The 23,357-nt window shown below is 46.6% G+C and overlaps 1 protein-coding gene across 3 annotated transcripts in view; it reads left to right on the forward strand.

Moving 5' to 3' along the window:
• Positions 1-23,357, forward strand: part of ADAM9 (ADAM metallopeptidase domain 9) — a 389,106-nt gene that overhangs the window by 341,399 nt on the left and 24,350 nt on the right. For all 3 annotated transcript variants that reach the window (XM_029603956.1, XM_029603958.1, XM_029603957.1), the window contains 2 exons: positions 12,525-12,630; positions 13,175-13,316. In XM_029603956.1, the coding sequence (XP_029459816.1) occupies positions 12,525-12,630; positions 13,175-13,316 (248 nt within the window). The remainder of the gene's footprint in view (positions 1-12,524; positions 12,631-13,174; positions 13,317-23,357) is intronic.

Raw genomic sequence — 23,357 nt, forward strand, 5'->3', positions numbered from 1 at the left:
CAACTGGCTAGCAGACTGTATCGAATTCTGCTATGAAAAAGCAGGCCTTCCTCTCCAGGGGCGAGTAAAGGCACACTCAGTAAAGGCTATGTCAACATCCATAGCACACTACCGTTCAGTATCTATTGCTGACATCTGCAAAGTTGTGACTTGGACTTCTCTGCATACATTTGCAGCTCATTACTGCTTGGATAAGGAAGGAAGACTCTGCCTTTGGACAATCTGTCTTCAAGAAACCTATTTCCAGTATGATACCCAACTCCTTCCACAACCGTCTGCTGTGATTCAGGCTTCTTCATCTTAGTCAATGACACCCCAGTTGTTGTGCCTGTTGCACTTGTTGGGTGCCATTGACCCCTTAAAGCATGAGTCAGCCTGTAGCTTGCTAATCACCCATATGTGAGGACTACCATCCTGCTTGTCCTGGAATAAGCAGAGTTGCTTACCTGTAACAGGTGTTATCCCAGGACAGCAGGATGTAGTCCTCACGAAGCCCACCTGCCACTCTGCGAAGTTGGGTCAGTTGCCGTTTTAATTTTTCGCTCGCATTTATTGCTACAAATGAGACTGAAGGGAGACCCTTGTGGCTGCAGGGATCATGGCATGCTGGGCATGCTTAGTGGACTCAGTGTGCTGGTTAAAAGTTTCTAGAAACTTTGACAGAAAGTTTTCCGTGATAGGGCTCCATCCAGTGATGTCACCCATATGTGAGGACTACATCCTGCTGTCCTGGGATAACACCTGTAACAGGTAAGCAACTCTGCTTTCTACAATGCTTTCTTGCTCTAGAAGCAGTGATTCTGGTTCCCAGGTCTCAATGGGGACAGGGTCGCTATTCAATATATGTTGTGGTACCCAAGAAGGAAGGTTCTTTTCTTCCCATTCTAGATTTAAAGGGGTCAATAATTTTTTTTAATATCTCTCATTTCAGAATGGAAACTTTAAGATCAGTCATAATGACGGTAAGGAGCAGAGAGATTTTGACTTCCTTAGATCTCAAAGAAGCTTAGCTTCATATTCCATAAGGAAAGATCACCAGAGGCACTTTTGTTTCATAGTTTTAGACCAGCATTTTCAGTTTCAAACCTTTCTATTTGGTCTTTCCACATCTCCATGGACCTTTTCAAAGGTGATGATAGTGGTTGCGGTAGCATTAAGAAAATAGGGAATTTTGGTTCACCCATATCTCTGCAATTGGCTGGTAAGTGCAAAGCTGGAGCAACAGAGCAAGCAAGCCACTGAACGGTTCACTTTCTGCAAGATTTAGGCTGGGTTGTGAAGTAACACCAAGAGCCTCATCCCATCTCAGAAATTATACTTGGGGGCACTTTTCAACAAGCACTTTTCAACCTCAAAGGATCAGAAATTATAGCTTCAGATTCGCTCACTAGTCTCAAATCAAAAAGCTGCCATCCGCACAGATAGTTAATGGAAAGAGAAAAACAAAGTGAAGCATAATTCCTTACATAAAATGCCTCCTTCCACAAGGATAGATGATTTCCTGCTCAGTGGTGAGAACCTGGCAGCGACCTGTGTCTTTTAAACAGACATTACCTGTAAGGAAGGTCCATTCTGAAAATAAGAAATTGCCAATACTGGGTCAGACAAGGATCCATCAAACCCAGCATCCTGTTTAATCTCCAGTTCTGCATAGAGTGGAACAGCTATGGATGCCTTCTGTGAACCTCTCAGAATTGATTCTCAGTTAGCAGAATTTTTCATATCTAAATTTAAACTTAGTGAAACAGATTATTGAGACCTCCTATTTCTCTACATTTTTTTTAAAGACTGAAAGACTTTATTTAGAAATCGTAAAGATCTGGGGGAGAAACACCCCCCCCCCCCCCCGAGCGGCAGGAATGCTGTCAATCACTTTGTTCCAGCACGAAGAGTTAAACAGCAGAGTCCTTGCGTTTAATCATATGCGGCTGTGTAGAGCCTGAAACTGCTTAAAAGCACTCAAGATGGCAGCATTCTAGACACAACCAGGAGAAACTGCCCTTAGCTGCTCTCTCTGGGAATGTCCCAGCACTAGAAGAGTTAATTCTATGCAACTGTGCAGAGCCTGTAACTGCTGAGAGCTCTCAAGATGGTAGCATTCCAGACACAACAAGAGAAACTGCCCTTAGAAGCTCTCTCTCTGGGAATGTCTCTGTGAGTTTAAAATATTCTTGTGCACTAGGTTCAGGCTAGGAGGATCCCAGATTGCAAGCTTGCTCTGTTTGACTTACTCTGTAGTTTGCAAACTGAACACTGTGTGCTGTCAGATACTGCTGTCTTTTATTGGTCACAGAGAGCACAGCACTCAGACATATGAACTGGCACATGGAAATCCTCAGAAAATATCTCCTAGCCTTAGAAACCAACAGTGTGTAGTTATTTTCAGGTTTCCGACTTCATGATGGCAGCATTGGATCTAGTTTTCTGGGCAAGAGTACATATGAGACCTTTAGAAGGCATTGTTGTCCTGATGGAATCCACAATTTCAGGATCACTCTCTGAGACTATCTTTGCCCATTCAAGCAAGGATCATTCTTCTTTGGTGGTTGAACTCCAAAAATCTAGAAAAAGGAGTCAAACTGGAGCCTCTGCTTTGGGTCATGGTAATAACAAACATCAGCCTCTCCGATTGGGGAGTGCACAATATGGACCAATTTGTACAGGGCTGTTGGTCAAAGGAAGAAGCAGGATGTTCCATAAATTGATTGGAGACCAGAGAGATTCAATTGGCAGTAGAACATTTTGTGGACCTCATAAGAGGACAAGTGGTGAAGATTTTGTCAGACAATACAACAGCAGTTGCTTATGTGAATCATTAAGGAGACACAAAGAGCCCTCAGGTTGCCAAGGAGGCAAGTCTGCTTCTTCAGTGGGCAGAAAGATGTCTGAGGAAACTATCAGCCTTATACATAGCTGGAGTGAGTAACATCCAGGTGGATTTTCTCAGTCAGAATGTTATCAATCTGGGAAAATGGTCCTTGTGACAAGAAGTCTTCAATCAGATAATTCTTAAATTGGAAATTCCACTTATAGATTTGATGGCTTCCTCTATGAAAGCAAATATTTTTCAGTCACCGAGAAGGACAAGAGATCATCAGGGCTGGATACACTAGTGCAGGATTGGCCAAGAAGTCCTTTCGATGTGTATTCCTCCCACAGCCAATGACAGGAAAAGTTCTATGAGGATTGTCTGGCATCAGGGTCTCATAATTCTAGTAGCTGCAGATTGGCCAAGATGTCTGTGGTGTGTGGACCTAATAAGGCTGCTGTATGGAACTCCATTACAACTTCCTCAAGACAGAAATCTTCTCTGATTAGATCCAATCTTTCATGAGAATCCATCTCACTTCTGTCTTATGGCCTGGCTCTTAAGAGCTTGCATTTAATTAAGCAAGGTTACTCTCAACAAGTGATGGACATGCTTTCAAAAGCTAGAAAAACATTTAGAGGTTCATATTCAGATACAATCTGGATAGCAAAATTAGCTGGGTAAACCTATCTGGCTAACTTTAGAGGCATATTCAATTTTGCAGCCACCCTATTAAATACAACGGGCTCTCTTAAAGTTAGCTGGCTCATTTTTAACTGGTTAATTTTAGAACAGCTCTTTGGCCCAACCAGACTTAGCTGGCTATGTTAACTGGCTAATTCTGAACATAGCTGGCTAATTCTGAACATAACTGGCTAACTCAACTCATAAGAACATAAGAAATTGCCATGCTGGGTCAGACCAAGGGTCCATCAAGCCCAGCATCCTGTTTCCAACAGAGTCCAAAACCAGGCCACAAGAACCTGGCAATTACCCAAACACTAAGAAGATCCCATGCTACTGATGCAATTAATAGCAGTGGCTATTCCCTAAGTAAACTTGATTAATAGCCGTTAATAGACTTCTTCTCCAAGAACTTATCTAAACCTTTTTTGAACCCATCTACACTAACTGCACCAACCACATCCTCTGGCAACAAATTCCAGAGCTCTACTGTGTGTTGAGTGAAAAAGAACTTTCTCCGATTAGTCTTAAATGTGCTACTTGCTAACTTCATGGAATGTCCCCTAGTCCTTCTATTATTCGAAAGTGTAAATAACCGAGTCACATCTACTCGTTCAAGACCTCTCATGATCTTAAAGACCTCTATCATATCCCCCCTAAGCCGTCTCTTCTCCAAGCTGAACAGCCCAACCTCTTCAGCCTTTCCTCATAGGGGAGCTGTTCCATCCCCTTTATCATTTTGGTTGCCCTTCTCTGTACCTTCTCCATCGCAACTATATCTTTTTTGAGATGCGGCGACCAGAATTGTACACAGTATTCAAAGCGCGGTCTCATCATGGAGCGATATAGAGGCATTATTATTTTCCGTTTTATTAACCATTCCCTTCCTAATAATTCCTAACATTCTGTTTGCTTTTTTGACTGCTGCAGCACACTGAGCCGACGATTTTAAAGTATTATCCACTATGATGCCTAGATCTTTTTCCTGGGTGGTAGCTCCTAATATGGAACCTAACATCATGTAACTACAGCAAGGATATTTTTCCCTATATGCAACACCTTGCACTTGTCCACATTAAATTTCATCTGCCATTTGGATGCCCAATCTTCCAGTCTTGCAAGATCCTCCTGTAATGTATCACAGTCCGCTTGTGATTTAACTATCTGAATAATTTTGTATCATCTGCAAATTTGATAATCTCACTCGTTGTTTTCCTTTCCAGATTATTTATATATATATTGAAAAGCACTGGTCCAAGTACAGATCCCTGAAGCACTCCACTGTTTACCCTTTTCCACTGAAAAAATTGACCATTTAATCCTACTCTCTATTTCCTGTCTTTTAACCAGTTTGTAATCCACGAAAGAACATCGCCTCCTATCCCATGACTTTCCAGTTATGCCCCTAACTTAACTAGCTAACTTATTAGCTGGCTAGAATTTAATCATATAAGTGCCCAAATATTAATTTAGCCAACAAACTTCTGAGTTAGCCAGCTAAATGCTTTTGAATATGGACCTCCCTCATCCTTAGCATATGTTTGAGTTTGAAAGGTTTTTGAGCAAAAGCAGATAGTTCACAGGTGTGTTGAGAGTTCCTACAATTTCTTCATGATGGCCTAATTAAAGGGCTAGCGCTCAACTCTTTGAAGGTTCAGATGGCAGCAATAGCATGTTACAGATGGCATGTAGAAAGCAAACTCTTATCAGCCCATCCTGATGTTTCTTGAGAGAGGTGATGAGAGACCCAGTTCCTTCTTGGGATTTGAACTTAGTATTATATATTTTTATTTTTAGCAAGTTCTACTTTTGAAACTCTTAGAAGAATTTCCTTCAGGTCTTTAACCTTGAAAGTGGTCTTTCTAGTAATTATTTGTTCTGCTAGATGAGTGTCAGTTACAGGCCTTGTCCTGGAGGGAGCCTTTCTTGGTGATTATTTGGGATATGTTCAAACTTCATATAGTTCTATTGTTCCTTCCATCTAAATCAAGTTGTCTCTTTGCCTTCCTTTAATGGGCTTGTTGAAGGCCAAGAATTTCTAACATTGCATTCGTTGGATGTTCGAAGAGCTTTGTTGAGATATTTGAAAATAAGAAATAATTTCAGAAAATCTGATTACTACTTTGTTTTCGCTGATCTGCGCAAAGGTAAAATGGCAATGAAAGCTACCATTCCACGATGGAATAAAGAAGTTATTACTGCAGCTTATGTAGATAGTGGGAAAACTTTGTCCAAATAATTCAAGGCACATTCCACCAGAGCTCAGGTGACTTTTTGGGCAGAATTGTGATTGGTATCTCTTCAGGAGATTTGTAAAGCAATGATGTTATCTTTACATTGTTTTTTAAAGCATTATCATTTGGATGCAAGGGCCAGGAGAGAGGCTTTGTTCACTGCAGAGGTTCCGAAGAAGCATCTGGCAGTATCCCTCCCTGATCAGGAGTAGCTTGGGTACATCCATTCATCTGGACTAGACTGCATGGATGAAAAGGAAGGAGAAATTTACCTTTACTTGATCATTTCCTTTCCTTGACTCTAGGCAGACCATTCCAGAGACCTTCCATTGCTTTTATCTTCCAAACTATAACTAACTTTCGGTTAGTGGAGTATTTTTATTCAAAGGAAGTTGCAAACAAGTGTTTCAAGGTGTAACAAGTAACCTATTTTTTCTATGTTCTAGTTATCTGTTTTAATTTTCTGCTATTGTTTCTAATTTTTGGGAAGCCCTTTGGTGTTATGGGCTTAATGGCTTGTAAAGATAGCTTGTTCCCTGTACGTACCAGGATCAGTCCAGGACACCTGGGTTGTGACTCCGCACCAGTAGATGGAGACAGATTAAAACTTGTGGGCGGAGCCATATATAAGCCCCTGTGCCAGTCACAGCCCCTCAGTCTTACTCTGTCTCCAGTAGATGGTGCAGGTCCAGTCACAGCCCTGCCTGACCTGATTCTGGTGTTGGTGTTAGTCAGGTTTGAATTTTTTGGGCTAGGCTTTTTTGTTAGGCATAGCTGTTTATATACCAAATTGGGGTTTTTTTCTTTTAATCCCTTAGTCTCGGGTGCCCTGCCTCCCAGGGGAGTTGAGAGGTCCTGAGGGGACTACCCTCCCCCGGTTGAGGCCGCTGCCAGGGTTGAGGACCCGGCTGAGCTAGTGGCAGCGTCAGGGGTGACACCAGGGAGCCTGGTTCACTCACCCCTGCAGGAATAAGGGCTTTTCAGTACCAGGGACAGCGTTTTTGTTTGTAAAAAAAAAAAAAAAAAAAGTTTTTACTTTTGTTTTTGCAGCTCTCTGTTACCTGGCGTCGCCGCTCCGTTTTTGTCGGTGGGGGGGCGTCATTGGCAGGGGGGAGGTCGCCGAATTGCGCTTTTTTGTGGTAATTTTTTTGCCGCGGCCCCGTTTTCTCCCGCGTTTTCGCCGGCATGCCGCGTGCTGCACAGTGCAGGGCCTGCGGCTCGGCGCGCGCGCGTCTTTCAAGGGACAGCCTTTGTTCAGCTTGCGTCCCGGGTGATGAGGGACCCTCGGCAGCGCCGCGGGGGGCTCGTTCCCGGGTCGCGCGTTCGCCGTCGCGCGGTGGTAGCTCCGCTGACAGGCCTCAGGATCTTTTCCCGGTTAGTGCGGGAGTGGCGGCCATCTTGGCCACCGGCCGGGAAATTTCGCGGGAAACGGTGGGGGCCTCTTCCTTTCCTCCTGCGCTTTCCCCACAGCGTGTCGCGGCGGGGGAGGTTCCCTCGGAGGGGCTTCGGTCCCGGGAGGCTTCCGAGAGTGATTCTTCGGATTCTGGTGATTTTTCTGAGGATTTTGCGCTGTTGCTGCGCAAAGTTCTCAAATACAAGCGCAGCAAGCGCATCCGGGGGAATGGCTCGCGTGCGGCCGACCACGGGTCCCCTCCACGGAAAAAGAAGTCCAGGAAGGGCGCGGAGATCGCCCACGGTGCGTCCCGGGGGAAGCGGCCTCCCAGGGGGGTGCCGCAGGAATCGGATCCCGAGGATTCCCCTGAGGATGATACGGAGTCCGCCGAGGAGCCCCTGACGGGGGCCGGGAAGGCAGCAGTGGATGGTACTGCACAGCCCATTGCAGAGAAAGCCACACAGGCTGCAGAAGGGGATGACCCCAAGGTGGTACGGCTATTCCGCAGAGAGGAACTGGCACCTCTCATCCCGGCCATTCTCCATGAATTGGGAATTGAAGCTCCTCCGGTGGTGGTCCGCCAGGAGGCGAATATGGATCCTGTTCTTCTCGGCCTCACAGGACCGGCGGTTGCCTTCCCTTTTCATTTCTCGTCCACGGATATCCTTTTCAAGGAATGGGATACTCCGGAGTTAGGTTTGAAAGTCAGCAAGGCCATGGATAAACTCTATCCTTTACCGGAGGAGGCGCTGGAGCTCCTCCGACTTCCAAAAGTGGATTCGGCGGTGTCCGCTGTCACGAAGAGGTCTACCATCCCTGTCACGGGAGCGACGGCCCTCCGGGATATTCAAGACCGAAAGTTGGAGGTACAGCTCAAAAAGATTTTTGAGGTTTCCGCCTTGGGAGTTCGAGCTGCCATTTGCACGAACTTCGCTATGCGAGCTAGTCTGCGCTGGGCCCAGGTACTGCAGGCGAATGCAGATCTCTCTCCGGAGGAGGCTTCCCAAGCAGATAGGTTGGAAGCAGCTATCGCATATGGGGCCGATGCGCTCCATGATCTTCTACGCACTTCAGCTAGATCCATGGTGGCAGCGGTGTCGGCACGCCGCCTCCTTTGGCTGCGCAACTGGGCGGCGGATGGTTTGTCCAAGGCTCACCTTGGGGCATTGCCCTTCAAAGGGAAATTGCTGTTTGGTAAGGAATTAGATGACTTGATGGTTTCCCTGGGTGAGAACCGAGCGTTTAGGCTGCCAGAGGATAGGACCCGGTCGCGCTCTTCGTTTTCTGGCAGAGCCCGTTTCCGGGGTCCCCGGAAGTCCAGGCCGCAAAGATCCACCGGACCTTCGTACAGGCCGGCCTCTTCTCGAAACACTCACTGGCAGCACTCCTTTCGGGGCAAACGCTTTGGCAGGCAAGGAGGAGCCCCGTCGGGTACGGGTTCCAAACCTTCGCAATGAAGTTCGGCCGGCCCATTCCTCGTCGCGCCCTCAGCACGCTGTCCCAAACGTGGGGGCGCGTCTATCCTTATTTCTCGAGGTATGGGCCAGCATGACGTCGGATCAGTGGGTCCTCGACGTGATAAGACACGGTTACGAGTTAGATTTTGCTCGCATCCCAGCGGACAAGTTCCTGGTCTCGCCTTGCAAGGATCCCAAGAAGAAGGCGGCAGTGCTAGACACCATCCGAAGACTAGAAAGCTTGGGGGCCATCTCTCCAGTTCCGGCCGATCAGTACGGCAAGGGCCGGTACTCCATTTACTTCATAGTTCCCAAGAAGGACGGCACTTTCCGACCCATACTGGATCTGAAAGGAGTCAACAGATGTCTTCGGGTCCCTCACTTCAAGATGGAAACCATTCGTTCGGTGATCGCGTCAGTGCGGCCAGGCGAATTCCTTGCGTCACTAGATCTCACAGAAGCATACCTTCATGTGGGCATCCAGCCAGCCTTCCAGCGGTTTCTGCGGTTTTGCATTCTGGGCAGACACTTCCAGTTCCGGGCTCTTCCGTTCGGCCTGGCGACAGCGCCTCGGACATTCACGAAAGTGATGGTGGTAGTGGCGGCGCACTTACGTCGGGAAGGCCTACTGGTTCACCCTTACCTCGACGACTGGCTGATTCGGGCGAAGTCAGAGAGCCTGTGTCGGCAAGCGGTATCCAGGGTGCTACAATTCTTGCAGTCCCTCGGCTGGGTGGTCAACTACAACAAGAGTCATCTGGAACCCACTCAGTCCTTGGAGTACCTTGGAGCCGTTTTCGACACAAAACGGGGCAGAGTGATTCTCTCTCAGGATCGGATATGCAAACTACAGTCTCAGGTACGACGACTTTTGTCTCAACACCGTCCGCGAGTCTGCGATTACCTGACAGTTCTCGGATCTATGGCCTCAACGCTGGCGTTAGTCCCTTGGGCGTTCGCTCACCTGCGGCCACTGCAGTCTTCATTGTTATCCCGCTGGAAACCGATCTCAGAGGAATATTATCTTCCACTGCCTCTCGAGAATCAGGTGCGCTCCAGCCTGGGCTGGTGGCTGGATTCCAAACATCTCTCCTGTGGAGTATCTCTTCTTCTTCCCAACTGGACAGTGGTGACCACGGATGCCAGTCTTTCCGGTTGGGGTGCAGTTTGCCAAGAGAAATCGGTTCAGGGTCTATGGTCAGAAGATCAGACCCGGTGGTCTATCAACCGCCTAGAGTTCAGGGCGGTCCGTCTGGCATTGCAAGCTTTTCTACCCCTTGTACGAGGAAAGGCAATCCGAGTATTGTCGGACAACGCGACCACCGTGGCTTACATCAATCGCCAGGGAGGGACGAAAAGTCCTCAAGTAGCGGAGGAAGCATGTTCCTTGATGGCCTGGGCAGAGCGGCATCTCAGCGATCTCGCTGCGTCTCACATAGCAGGAGCCGACAATGTCCAGGCGGACTTCCTCAGCCGACACCACCTGGATCCCGGAGAGTGGGAGCTAGCGGAAGAAGCGTTTCTTCTCATTTGCAGGACTTGGGGAACGCCCCACATGGATCTCATGGCCACGTGGAACAACGCAAAGGCTCCGAGATTTTTCAGTCGACGCCGAGAAAGAGGAGCAGAAGGGGTCGACGCGTTAGCACTTCCCTGGCCGGCGGAGGTGCTACTGTATGTGTTCCCACCATGGCCCATGATCGGCAAGATACTGAGGCGCATAGAATTGCACCCGTCCAACGTGATCATGGTGGCGCCGGAGTGGCCGCGCCGCCGTGGTTTGCGGACCTGGTCCAGTTGTCGGTGGCGGCACCCCTTCGTCTACAGGGGTTTCCGGGGCTCCTTCGTCAGGGTCCCGTCTGTTTGGAGGATGCGGATCACTACTGTCTCGCGGCATGGCTTTTGAGAGGTATCGGTTGAAGCAAAAAGGGTACTCGGTCGCGGTAGTTGCTACGTTGCTGAGATCCAGAAAACAATCCACGTCTCTGGCTTATGTTCGAGTCTGGGTAGTCTTTGAGGAGTGGTGCGTGGAGCGGGGTCTTAGTCCCACTTCCGCTGCTATTCCCGATATTTTGGCTTTTCTCCAGGCTGGGCTGGCCAAAGGCTTAGCGTGCAGTTCCCTACGGGTCCAAGTCGCGGCGCTTGGTTGTTTGCGTGGTAAGATTCGGGGAGTCTCCCTGGCTCTCCACCCGGATATCTCCCGTTTCCTTCGGGGGGCGAAACACCTCCGTCCTCCTTTGCGGCTCCCTTGTCCTTCTTGGAACCTCAACTGGGTGCTCTCGTCCTTATGCTCAGCTCCTTTTGAGCCTCTGAAGCATTCTACGATCAAAGATCTCACGTTAAAGACTGTATTCCTGGTAGCCATTGCTTCGGCTCGCCGGATTTCTGAGTTGCAAGCTCTATCCTGCAGAGAGCCCTTTTTGCGCTTTTCCGATTCAGGGGTTTCCTTGCGGACCGTTCCCTCTTTCTTGCCTAAGGTCGTATCGGCTTTTCATTTGAATCAATCGATTGAACTTCCCGCTTTCGCGGTTGGTGATTCTTCCAACCCGAAGTTGAGGGATTTGAGAAAACTAGATGTGCGAAGGTCTCTTCTTCGCTATCTAGAGGTCACAAATTCTTTTCGTTTAACAGATCATCTGTTTGTGTTGACGTCGGGTCCGAAGAAAGGTTCTGCGGCGTCCCGCACAACGATCGCCCGTTGGCTCAAGGAGGCCATTGGTTCCGCGTACATTCTGCGCGGTAAAACACCGCCAGTGGGTCTTCGAGCTCATTCGACAAGATCTCATGCGGCGTCCTGGGCGGAATCTTCTCAGGTTTCGCCTCAAGAGATTTGCAGAGCGGCTACCTGGAAATCGTTGCATACCTTCATTAAACATTACCGATTGGATGTTCAAGCTACTGATGCTGGGGGATTTGGAGAGAGGGTACTCCGAGCGGGACTCTCTGCTTCCCACCCTCGATAACTTAGCTCTGGTACATCCCAGGTGTCCTGGACTGATCCTGGTACGTACAGGGAAAGGAAAATTAGTTTCTTACCTGATAATTTTCGTTCCTGTAGTACCAAGGATCAGTCCAGGATCCCGCCCGCAGTGTGGCGCTATAGTAATGGAGAGTCCGCTCATTGTTGTTTTTTAATACGCTGACCCCTTCTTTTGTTCGCTCTCCCGGTTGGAGAGTCTGTTTTCCTGTAGGGGTGTTGGAGTTATTTTACTTAGTAAGTTTCTATGGTTAGCTATGTTGGCTTTTGGATTTTTCTACTTTGACATTACGTATGACTGAGGGGCTGTGACTGGCACAGGGGCTTATATATGGCTCCGCCCACAAGTTTTAATCTGTCTCCATCTACTGGTGCGGAGTCACAACCCAGGTGTCCTGGACTGATCCTTGGTACTACAGGAACGAAAATTATCAGGTAAGAAACTAATTTTCCTTTACAGATAATACTGGTAGGCTGAGGTCAGCACAGATGCCTATATCAGATGACATCAGAAAACCTGTTGATCTCTGATTCTGCTAGTTGATGAGCATAACCCACTTGTGGACTAGTCTGTCTGGACTCAAGTAAAGGAAATTATTAGATAAGAGTAAATTTCTGTGTTTTCAATCTGGAACAGACTTAATTCTGTTTGATAGAATGTAATTACATATGTGTTTATATAAACATGCAAGGCAGAGTACTGGTGGAAATCAGAACAGTGTTCTAGGGTAAGAAGGGATTTCATTTTTTTTTCAAAGTAGGCTGACATTTCTCATTTACTCCATAAGCACAGGAGCAGCCTTTCTGTTAAGCAGTTTAGAATTCCTTACTCACCTGAGTATTGCAAGGGAACAAATCTGGCAGTATAATGTACAGCCTTTCATGTCATAATTTGCCATCTTGTGGCCCACAGTATGAGAGCCACCATACTATGCATAAATAAATTATTAATAATTTTCTGATCTTATAGGTTTGCAACAGTAACAAAAATTGCCACTGTGACAGTAGCTGGGCCCCTCCTAACTGTGGAAGCAAAGGGTATGGAGGCAGCGTTGACAGTGGACCCACATACAATGGCAAGTACCATTCAGGCATGATGGTGGTAGGGTAAAGTTATTTTACTTTTCTATCTCTCATACATTCAGCAAACATTTTTGTTAATGCAAATTTTAATTTTGTGGTTTAATAGTTTACTTGACAGATGTGTCCGGTTCAAGTTAACAATCCTCAGGTTACTTAAAATTCATTGTAGGTTGATATTTATGTGACTAAACATGCAAAACAATTATTTATAACAGGGCAGATTGTCCCTGAAAGAATTCTCAAGGGGAAAGACAGCAGAATGTCAGCTATTTCAGATAACAGAAACATTCTGAACTTACACAACTTGCAAAGGCAGGGTTTTATAAAAACAAATGAGCACCTACAAAATCCATCCCACAAGTCAGGAACTTTGCATTTGGAAATGCCTTTGTCACCAGGCCTTTACTGCCACTCTCCAGTTATATCCCTGTGAGCTGTCTTACTGATCTAAAGTACTCTGGCCCTAGAAGCAAAGACTGTTGCAGAGCCATCAGGTTGTCCAGTTTTGACTAATGTCTGTTGTTTTTGTTCTATTAGACAAGGATACCTCACTGAGAGATGGACTTTTGGTCTTCTTCTTCCTTATCATTCCTCTTCTCGCTCTTGCTGCCTATGTGTTTTTCAAGAGAAATGAATTGAAGAGGCGATTCTGCAGAAAGAAAAAATCACAGTCTTATGAGTATGATATTTTTTCCCTTCCCCTAGTGCTGGGCGTTAAATGCATTTGTTTTTGGGATATAACAACCAGAGAGAACTGGTGGATTATATAACATTCCTGGTATTTCAGCTTAGATAGTTCCCTGAAGTTTGTGTTCCTCTGCACTCAGGCAGGCCAATCCACACCGCTGGGTTATATACTCCTACCAACAGATGGAGATGAAGAAAACTGACTCGATGACATCACTGACATATAACCCTGCTCCAACATTAGCCTGCCAGTATTCTCCATTCCGCCTGACTTAGACCACATAGGACTCTACTCCGCTTTTTTCACAAAGACAAGTTGCCAGGTCTATTGACTCAGACCCTGAAAGCACTCAGATTAAATGGGGGTGACACTTCAGGATCACAAAAGAAAGATCCCATTTTGGTTACCTTGTGTAAGGCATTCTGTTTCTTTCCCCTCCTTGAGTGGAATGCTCCAGAAGCAAGATTTAAAGGGGGGGGCATTACTTGGCAGGCCTGTACCTCTGTTCTGGGTTCAGACTGTACACACTGGCATTCTGCCCAGGGGCTCTGATCTGAGGAGCTAATCTCACTGAGGTCTACACTGAGGGCTACCTGAGGGGCTTATCGCCTGCATGCACACAGGGCTTCCTTGGGGGCTTACCCAATATGCACACACACTCAATTACTGGATTATACCTGGGGGCTTGAACCCAAGAGCTTTTCCCTATACAAATAGCCACACACAAACTTTGATTCAGTACATCATGATTATCCCAGGACAAGCAGGATGCTAGTCCTTGCATATGGGTGACGTCACTGACGGAGCCCTATCACGGAAAACTTTCTGTCAAAGATTCTAGAAATTTTTGACTAGCACACTGAGCCCACTGAGCATGCCCAGCATGCCATGATCCCTCGACCCACAGGAGTCTCCCTTCAGTCTTCGTTTTTCCGCGCTGCAATTAGCATTGTGGAGAAGGAGCCCTGTGTGAATCTCTTCACACAAACTTGTGAATAAAGAGTTAAAATCTTTCTCAAATTTCATCCCCTACATAGGGGTCTCCCTCCGACCACCTGCCGGTGAGTACAAATTTTTTCCCGCTTGATTCGAGTAACTTAATTTTTTGGTCAGAAGTCCATCGACGGCTGTCCGGCTTTCATTATGGCCACAGGCTTCAAAAAATGCCCGAACTGCACTCGCAGAATGTCGATTACTGACCCGCACGCTGAGTGTGTTTTGTGCCTAGGGCAATTGCATGACATTTCTTCCTGCTGAAAATGTGCAGAGATGACCGCCAAGGGCCGAAAGGCCCGACAGGAAAAAATGGAATATCTTTTCCACATACAACTTATGCCGTCGACGTCGACCCAATCGTCTCTGGCTGGAGCATCAAAACGATTAGTTATTCGCAAACGTCGCACGGATGACTCCGGAGACCGACTATCCCTGACTCCGTCTGCGGCATCAATAAAATCGACAACCGGGCTTGAAAAAGCCACCGAACATCAACAAAAACATCATCATCGACATCGACGTACTTCGACTCCAGAGGCCTTGCTATTGCCAAGAGAGTCATCACCAAAAAGGCCTCGTCTACAAGAGCTATCGAGGCCTACTACTCCGAGGCGTTCCCCACCTCCAAAGGTGCCGGGCATCAAGCCACCAAAGGGTCCTGTGGTAGAGCCGCTGACTCCTTCTCTGCCACCACCTATAGCTGCTCTGACTTCACCAGCTATAAGGAAGGAACTGGATGGATTTATCCGCCAGGCAGTGAGAGAAGCTCTCAGAGACCTTCATCCATCGACAGCTCTGGAGCCGATACCTATACCGGTGCCTTCGCCGATGCCGATACCGGATTTGTCAATATTCCAACCACTGATGTCTAAGCTCGATGCCCTCATCTGAGCTCTTCCAGTGCAGCCCGTCACTCCTATTCCAGGTTGTGACGATGATGCATCCGGTACTTCTCTACTGTCTGAACCTCAGCCGGGACTCTCCGGACTCTCCTGACCAAGAATTCCGGCCTCTCCGTTGATGCCATTCTTTTCACCACAAAACCCATCGATGCCATTGAGACCTTCTCATGTTTCTTCCCAAAGCATACTCCATCAGACTCTTGAGACGATAGAGACACCGACACATCTTCAGAGGACTTCATGTCTGAACCGTCCCCTCCTGAAGCCAGAAAAAAGTAATCCCCAGAGGGACCTGTCTTTTACCACTTTTGTAAAAGAAATGCTGACACTATTCCATTTAAACTAGTGTCTGAAGAGGATACTAGACAACAGACCTTAGAGGTCCTTCAGTTTGTAGACCCTCCTAAGGAAGTATTAGCTATTCCAGTACATGACGTCCTGGTAGACCTACAGCACATGGGAACACCCATGCTCAGTTCCACCAGTCAATAGAAGGATGGATACCACCTATCTGGTGCAGCACATCCCCAGCTATCAGAGGGCCCAGCTTCCACATCAATCGGTGGTGGTAGAATCTGCTCAGAAAACATCAGAGTATGGCCTCATTTCATCAGCTCCACCAGGAAAAGAACAAAAGTTCTTGGACACTCTGGGCAGGAAAGTCTTCCAAGGCTTGATGCTTAATTCCAGAATAGCGTCATATCAGCTTTATATGACGCAATATCAGCGCAATCTCTGGAAACAGATGCAGCAATTAGCTGAAACCCTGCCTCAACAATATCAGGACTCAGCTAATAACATTATCCACAAAGGTTTAGAAGCAGGCAAGCATGAGGTCCGTGCTGCCTACGACAGTTTTGAAACCTCTTCACGAGTAGTGGCTACTGGTATCAGTGCACGTCGTTGGGCCTGGCTCAAGGCTTCAGATCTCAGTCCTGAGGTTCAAGAAAAGCTGGTAGATTTACCTTGTGTGGGCGATAACCTTTTTGGAACAAGAGTTCAAGACGCAGTAGCCCAACTTAAAGAACACTCTGAAACTCTGAGTCCTGCTGTCGCTCCTTGTGACCTTGGGCAAGTCATTTTACCCTCAATTGCCTCAGGTACAAAAATTTAGATTGTAAGCCCTCTGGGAATAGAGAAATACCTACAGTACCTGATTGTAAACCGATGTGATATCCCGATTGAGATCAAATGTCAGTATATAAAAATAATAAATAACTAATAAATAAACTCTGCGTCAGTTATCTGCTATCCCACAAGATACTTCATCTGCCTCACACCGCCCGGCATGAAAAGATACCAGAAAACCCTACTATAGACCACGTAGGTACTATCCACCAGCACCCCGTGGTAGAGCATCCAGACTGCTGCAAAGATCCCAGCCTAGACAACCGAGGGCTTCGAGGCCTCAACCTCCCCCTCAAAGAGGCCCAGCGTCAGGCTTTTGAGAAACAACCAGAGGACAGCAGCCACTCCATCAACCCCAAACTAACCATACCAGTGGGAGGTCGAGTCTCTCTCTTTCACACCCATTGGTCAAATATCACAACAGATCAATGGGTACTATCAATTATAACACTAAGTTACCAACTGAATTTTCTCACAGACCAAAAGACTCTCCACCAAAGTCTCTTTGGATACACAGGGATCATATCACTCTTCTGCAAGCAGAATTATCCACCCTTCTGAGAAACAGGGCCGTGGAACCAGTTCCCCAACCTCAGCAGGGCAGAGGATTCTACTCCTGTTATTTCCTCATTCCAAAGAAAACAGGAGGCCTACATCCCATCCTAGACCTCCGAAATCTCAACAAATTTCTACCGAAAGAGAAGTTCAGAATGGTCTCCTTAGGCACCATGCTTCCTCTTCTTCAAACAGGAGACTGGCTCTGTTCTCTGGATCTGCAAGGCGCTTACGCTCACATTCCAATATTCCCTCCTCATCACAAGTTTCTGCGTTTCCTGGTGGGTCATGAGCATTTCCAATACTGGGTTCTGCCATTCGGACTTGCCTCAGCATCCCGAGTATTCACAAAGTGCCTAGCAGTAGCAGCGGCTCATTTGCACAAGGAAAGTGTACATGTTTTTCCTTACCTAGACGACTGGCTCATCAGAAGCCAATCACAGCAAGGAGCTCTCGCTTCTCTCAGGCTCACAATCAATCTGCTCCACTCGCTGGGATTTCTAATCAACTACCAAAAATCCCACCTCATCCCATCTTGCCTACTGCAATTCATTGGAGCAGAGTTGAACACCATAATATCAAGAGCCTTCCTACCGTAAGACCGGGCTGAGAGACACTCCTCATTAGCAAACTCTCTGCGCTTAAAGAAACAGGCGACAGCACATCCGTTTCTAACTCTGCTCGGCCACATGGCCTCCACAGTTCATGTCACTCCTATGGCCAGATTAGCCATGAGAATAACCCAAATGGACATTAAGATCACAGTGGACACAAGCTATTCAATCGCTGTCATCCCCATTCAAATAACCCACCAACTATGTTCATCTCTCCTCTGATGGGCGAACAAGAAAAACTTGCGCAAAGGCCTACCCTTCCAACAGCCAATTCCGCAAGTAACTTTAACTACAGATGCATCCACCTTAGGTTGGGGAGCTCACATAGACAATCTCCAAACCCAGGGTACTTGGACAAAACTCGAAGCAACATTTCGAATCAATTTCCTGGAACTTCGAGCTACACGTTATGCTCTACATGCGTTCAAGGGACTGCCTTTCACACAAGACTGTTCTGATACAAACGGACAACACAGATGCCATGTTGTACCTGAACAAACAGGGAGTTATGGGCTCGTATCTTCTTTGTCAAGAAGCCGCACAGATTTGGGACTGGGCCCTGACACATTCCATGTTTCTTTGGGCCACTTATCTGGCAGGAATTCACAACGTACTAGCAGACCGTCTCAGTCGTCAATTCCAGCCTCACGAGTGGTCCCTGGATCCCTTAGTAGCGACCAGGATATTTCACTATTGGGGTCAACCAATGATGGACCTCTTTGCATCCCAGCTGAATCACAAAGTGGACAGATTCTGCTCTCTGCACAAACAAACAAACCAGTTAGCCAGGGACACCTTTGCTCGCCCCTGGAATTCAGGTCTTCTATACGCGTATCTCCCGATACCGCTAATAACCAAGACTCTACAACAGGACAAGGAGTCCATGATACTCATAGCCCCGTATTGGCCTCGAGAAATGTGGTTCCCCATGCTTCTCGATCTCTCAGTCAGGAACCCAATTCGCCTGGGTACAGCGCCCACTCTTATAACTCATGATCAGGGCGGGTTGTGCCATCCCAACCTTCAAACCCTGTCTCTGCCTGGATGTTGAAAGCTTGATCCTGCAACCACTCAGTCTTTCAACTAATGTCTCTCAAGTGCTTGTAGCTTCACGTAAGCCTTCCACATGAAAAAACTGTAGTTCGAAGTGGAAAAGATTCACCACGTGGTGTGCGCAGAAAAGTATTGACCCTTTTTCCTGCCCCATAACATCTTTGTTGGACTATCTCTGACACCTTTCAGACTCTGGTCTCCAGACCTCATCAGTAAGGGTACACCTAAGTGCTATATCAGCTTACCATCATACAATAGGGGAGGCACCGATGTCAGTGCAACTCCTTGTTATTAGATTTATGAGAGGTTTAAAATATCTAAAACCACCTATATGGCCACCAGTCACAGAATGGGACCTTAATGTGGTACTAACAAGACTCATGCGTTCTCCCTTTGAACCCATGGATTCCTGCGATGTTAAATTTCTCACATGGAAGACTATCTTCTTAATATCCATTACATCTGCTAGAAGGGTTAGTGAGTTACAAGCACTTGTCACATACTCACCCTATATAAAATTCCTACATGACCGAGTGGTACGTCATACACACCCAAAATTCCTTCCCAAGGTAGTTATGGAATTCCATTTGAATCAGTCCATAGTCTTGCCCACATTCTTCCCAAGACCTCACTCTCACCAAGGGGAGAGGTCTTTTGCACCCCTTGGACTGTAAACGTGCACTTGCATATTACTTAGACCGCACTGCAGTCCATAGGAAATCCAATCAACTCTTTGTTTCTTTTGATCCAAACAAACCAGGAAAAGTAGTGGACAAACAAACTCTCTCCAACTGGCTTGCAGATTGTATAGAGTTCTGCTATGAAAAAGCAATCCTTCCTCTCCAAGGGCGAGTAAAGGCGCATTCAGTAAGAGCAAAGTCAACCTCAGTAGCACACTATCGTTCAGTGCCAATAGCTGACATATGTAAAGCTGCAACATGGAGTTCTCTTCACACCTTTGCAGCTCATTACTGTTTGGACAAAGAAGGACGACAAGATTCAGCCTACGGACAATCTGTCTTAAAGAACTTATTTCCAGCATAATCCCAAATCCTTCTACATTCAACCTGCTGTGATTTTAGGCTGCCTCAATTTTTTCCAACAGCGCTTCAGTTGTTGTGCCCGTTGCACAAGTTGTTGCTGTTGGTCCACTACAAAATGACTCTGCCTGTAGCTTGCTAATCACCCATATGTGAGGACTAGCATCCTGCTTGTTCTGGGATAAAGCAAAATTGCTTACCTTGTAATAGGTGTTATCCCAGGACAGCAGGATGTAGTCCCCACGAAACTCACCTGCCACCCCGCGGAGTTAGGTCCGATATGTTTTATTATTTTATTTTGGCTAATGCTTATTGCTACATACGAGACTGAAGGAAGCCCCCTGTGGCTCGAGGGATCCATGGCATGCTGGGCATGCTCAGTGTGCCAGTCAAAAGTTTCTAGAAACTTTGACAGAAAGTTTTCCATAATAGGGCTCCGTCAATGACGTCACCCATATGTGAGGACTACATCCTGCTGTCCTGGGATAATACCTATTACAAGGTAAGCAATTTTGCTTTCCAGGTACTTAGGAAAGTAAGTGTATTTGAGCAATAGGAGGAAAGAACAAATAAGATCATACAGAAGAAGTAAAACAATATATTTAAAAAGCTTACATGTTTCCAAAGGATCAGCTTGTGCTATAACTTTCGGAAGTGTGCATGTTCCCTCTCTCTCTAGCTGTTATTTCTACTTGTATATTAATTTCTTGAGAGCGCAGTAATGTTACCTCCCGCTATGTTCTTACCAACTTCAGGTGCAGCTGTGTGGCCTTCACTCTCTCAGACTTTAGTATCAGTTAATTGCTTACTTTCTCACCATAGAACTACAATCTGTCTTAAAGAACTTATTTCCAGCATAATCCCAAATCCTTCTACATTCAACCTGCTGTGATTTTAGGCTGCCTCAATTTTTTCCAACAGCGCTTCAGTTGTTGTGCCCGTTGCACAAGTTGTTGCTGTTGGTCCACTACAAAATGACTCTGCCTGTAGCTTGCTAATCACCCATATGTGAGGACTAGCATCCTGCTTGTTCTGGGATAAAGCAAAATTGCTTACCTTGTAATAGGTGTTATCCCAGGACAGCAGGATGTAGTCCCCACGAAACTCACCTGCCACCCCGCGGAGTTAGGTCCGATATGTTTTATTATTTTATTTTGGCTAATGCTTATTGCTACATACGAGACTGAAGGAAGCCCCCTGTGGCTCGAGGGATCCATGGCATGCTGGGCATGCTCAGTGTGCCAGTCAAAAGTTTCTAGAAACTTTGACAGAAAGTTTTCCATAATAGGGCTCCGTCAATGACGTCACCCATATGTGAGGACTACATCCTGCTGTCCTGGGATAATACCTATTACAAGGTAAGCAATTTTGCTTTCCAGGTACTTAGGAAAGTAAGTGTATTTGAGCAATAGGAGGAAAGAACAAATAAGATCATACAGAAGAAGTAAAACAATATATTTAAAAAGCTTACATGTTTCCAAAGGATCAGCTTGTGCTATAACTTTCGGAAGTGTGCATGTTCCCTCTCTCTCTAGCTGTTATTTCTACTTGTATATTAATTTCTTGAGAGCGCAGTAATGTTACCCTCCCTCTATGTTCTTACCAACTTCAGGTGCAGCTGTGTGGCCTTCACTCTCTCAGACTTTAGTATCAGTTAATTGCTTACTTTCTCACCATAGAACTACTAGAATAACTACAATAACAGATTCTTGCCTGCTTGTAAGCATTTTGCAGTGTAAAACAGTAAATATGAGTTCACTCATTGGTTGGCCTGTAGCCTTCAAACTAGTTGTACCTAGGTAAGAATTATAAATCCAACAGCCTAACCTCTAAATACATCCTCAGCCAAAGCAGTCAAAAATAATTCCATTACAACCCCTTACATCCAAAGGCAAGGGAGCAGTTGTGATTTCCGAAGGTTGATGCCTTGGTGTGCGTTGTTACCACGTGAACCACCATCCTGATTGAAGGGGGAGCAGCTCTGAAGGATGCCTAGACTAGGAGGATTGAGGATATCCTCAAGCAGGCGTTTGAAGCGAGGGCAATGAATTTTCAAATAGATTTTTGCTGCTGCTTTGTGACCCGAGAAGTTTTGCGTCTCTCTCGGGAGACTCAAGGAGTGGGAGCTGATAGCAGGCCACACATGGAACCAGGAGCCTTTTGTTAAGCGGATGCGGGCTGTGACTTGGTGTGTATGGCTGCTAGAGGTATAGCTTCCGTGATAGTGGCAGGGTGCCTATTGTGCTTGTGGAACTGGTCAGTAGACACAATTTCTAAGTCAAATTTGACAAGGTTATCCTTTAAGAGTTCTCTCTTGTTTGGGAGTGAGTTGGAGAATATGGAGAATAGATGGGTTGAATCCAAGCTTCTGCGATTGCTGAAGGAAAAAAAAGCGGTGTTGTGTTCTTTTGGGGTGAGAAGCCACTCCAGGGATTCCCATTATTTTCGCCCTTACAGTGTCCGACGAATCAGATGTCGTGTTCCTTCAGATGATTTCAGTCCTTTCGGCCTAAGAAGCCAAATAAGGACGCGGGCTCCGTGACCAGAACATATCTCTTTTCATTGAAGGTGTGGGGACCCGCCTTGCGGTTCTGGAGACAGGCGAACATCTATCTTGCTTTTATCAGAGGTGGGCTCAAATAACAATGGACCGGGGGTCCTGATTATAAGAGGCAGCTATGCGCAAGACGTTCTCTGAATTCCTCCAGTCAGCTTTATGGTTTTTCCATGCAACTCGCTAGTGAAGAGTGGCAATGAAGGTTATCTTAAGAAGGCAGATAGACTTCAGGGCTGTAATTCCAGTTTCCAGGTCACAGTAAATTATGGGGCAATATTCTATTTTGTTGTTCCCAAGAAGGAAGAGGGTTCCTTCCGACCGATACTGGATCTGAAGGGAGTCAACTGTCATTTGTGTGTGACTCACTTCAGAATGGAAACCTTATGCTCCATAATTATGGCAGTACAGAAGGAGGAGTCCTTCATGTCTCTCGATCTGAGGTGCGATTTAATATGGAACGGGGCAAAGTGTACCTGCAGAAAAGCGTTTCCGAAAGTTGATGACTCAAGTTCAGTCCTTAATGATGGCCATTCCTCCAATGATGTGGACTTATCTGCAGGTCTTGGGAGTCGATGACGGCAAAGTTGGAGGTAGTACCCTGGTGAGAGCACATTTGTGGCCACTTAGCACGCGGTGCTCTCATGGTGGAATCCACAATAAGACTCCACTTGCCAATGGACATGAGTGAGCAGGTGCTGTGGTGGTTGCAAAAGGACTACCTCAGGAAATGAGTGTCCTTGGAGAAACCAGACTGGTTGGTGCTTATGACAGGCACAAGCCTTCCAGGTTTGGGGACTTACCGTCAAGAGTTGATGACACAAGGTCGGTTGAATGTCAAGGAACGATAGCGTCCATCAGTCGTTTAGAATTGCATGCAGTTTGCTTGGCATGTCTACGGTTCACCAAGCGGTTGGCATGTCAAGTGGTGAAAATGATATAATTCATCAGGGCTGAACCAGAAGCCATCAGGTGTAAGTGGAGATAGATATTTTCATGGCATGGACAGAGCAACATCTTCAGGGGTTATCTTCCTATCATGTTGCTGGGATGGGCAATGTGAGGACTGACTTTCGCAGCAGACAGGCCTTAGACCCAGGAGAGTGGGAGCTGGAGGATGATGCTTTTCAGCTTCTAGTTTCTTGCTGGGGTCAGCTGTATCTGGATTTTATGGCGCGCTACATTTAGCA

The sequence above is a fragment of the Rhinatrema bivittatum genome, chromosome 5, assembly GCF_901001135.1.
Source record: "Rhinatrema bivittatum chromosome 5, aRhiBiv1.1, whole genome shotgun sequence".
Taxonomy (NCBI): domain Eukaryota; kingdom Metazoa; phylum Chordata; class Amphibia; order Gymnophiona; family Rhinatrematidae; genus Rhinatrema; species Rhinatrema bivittatum.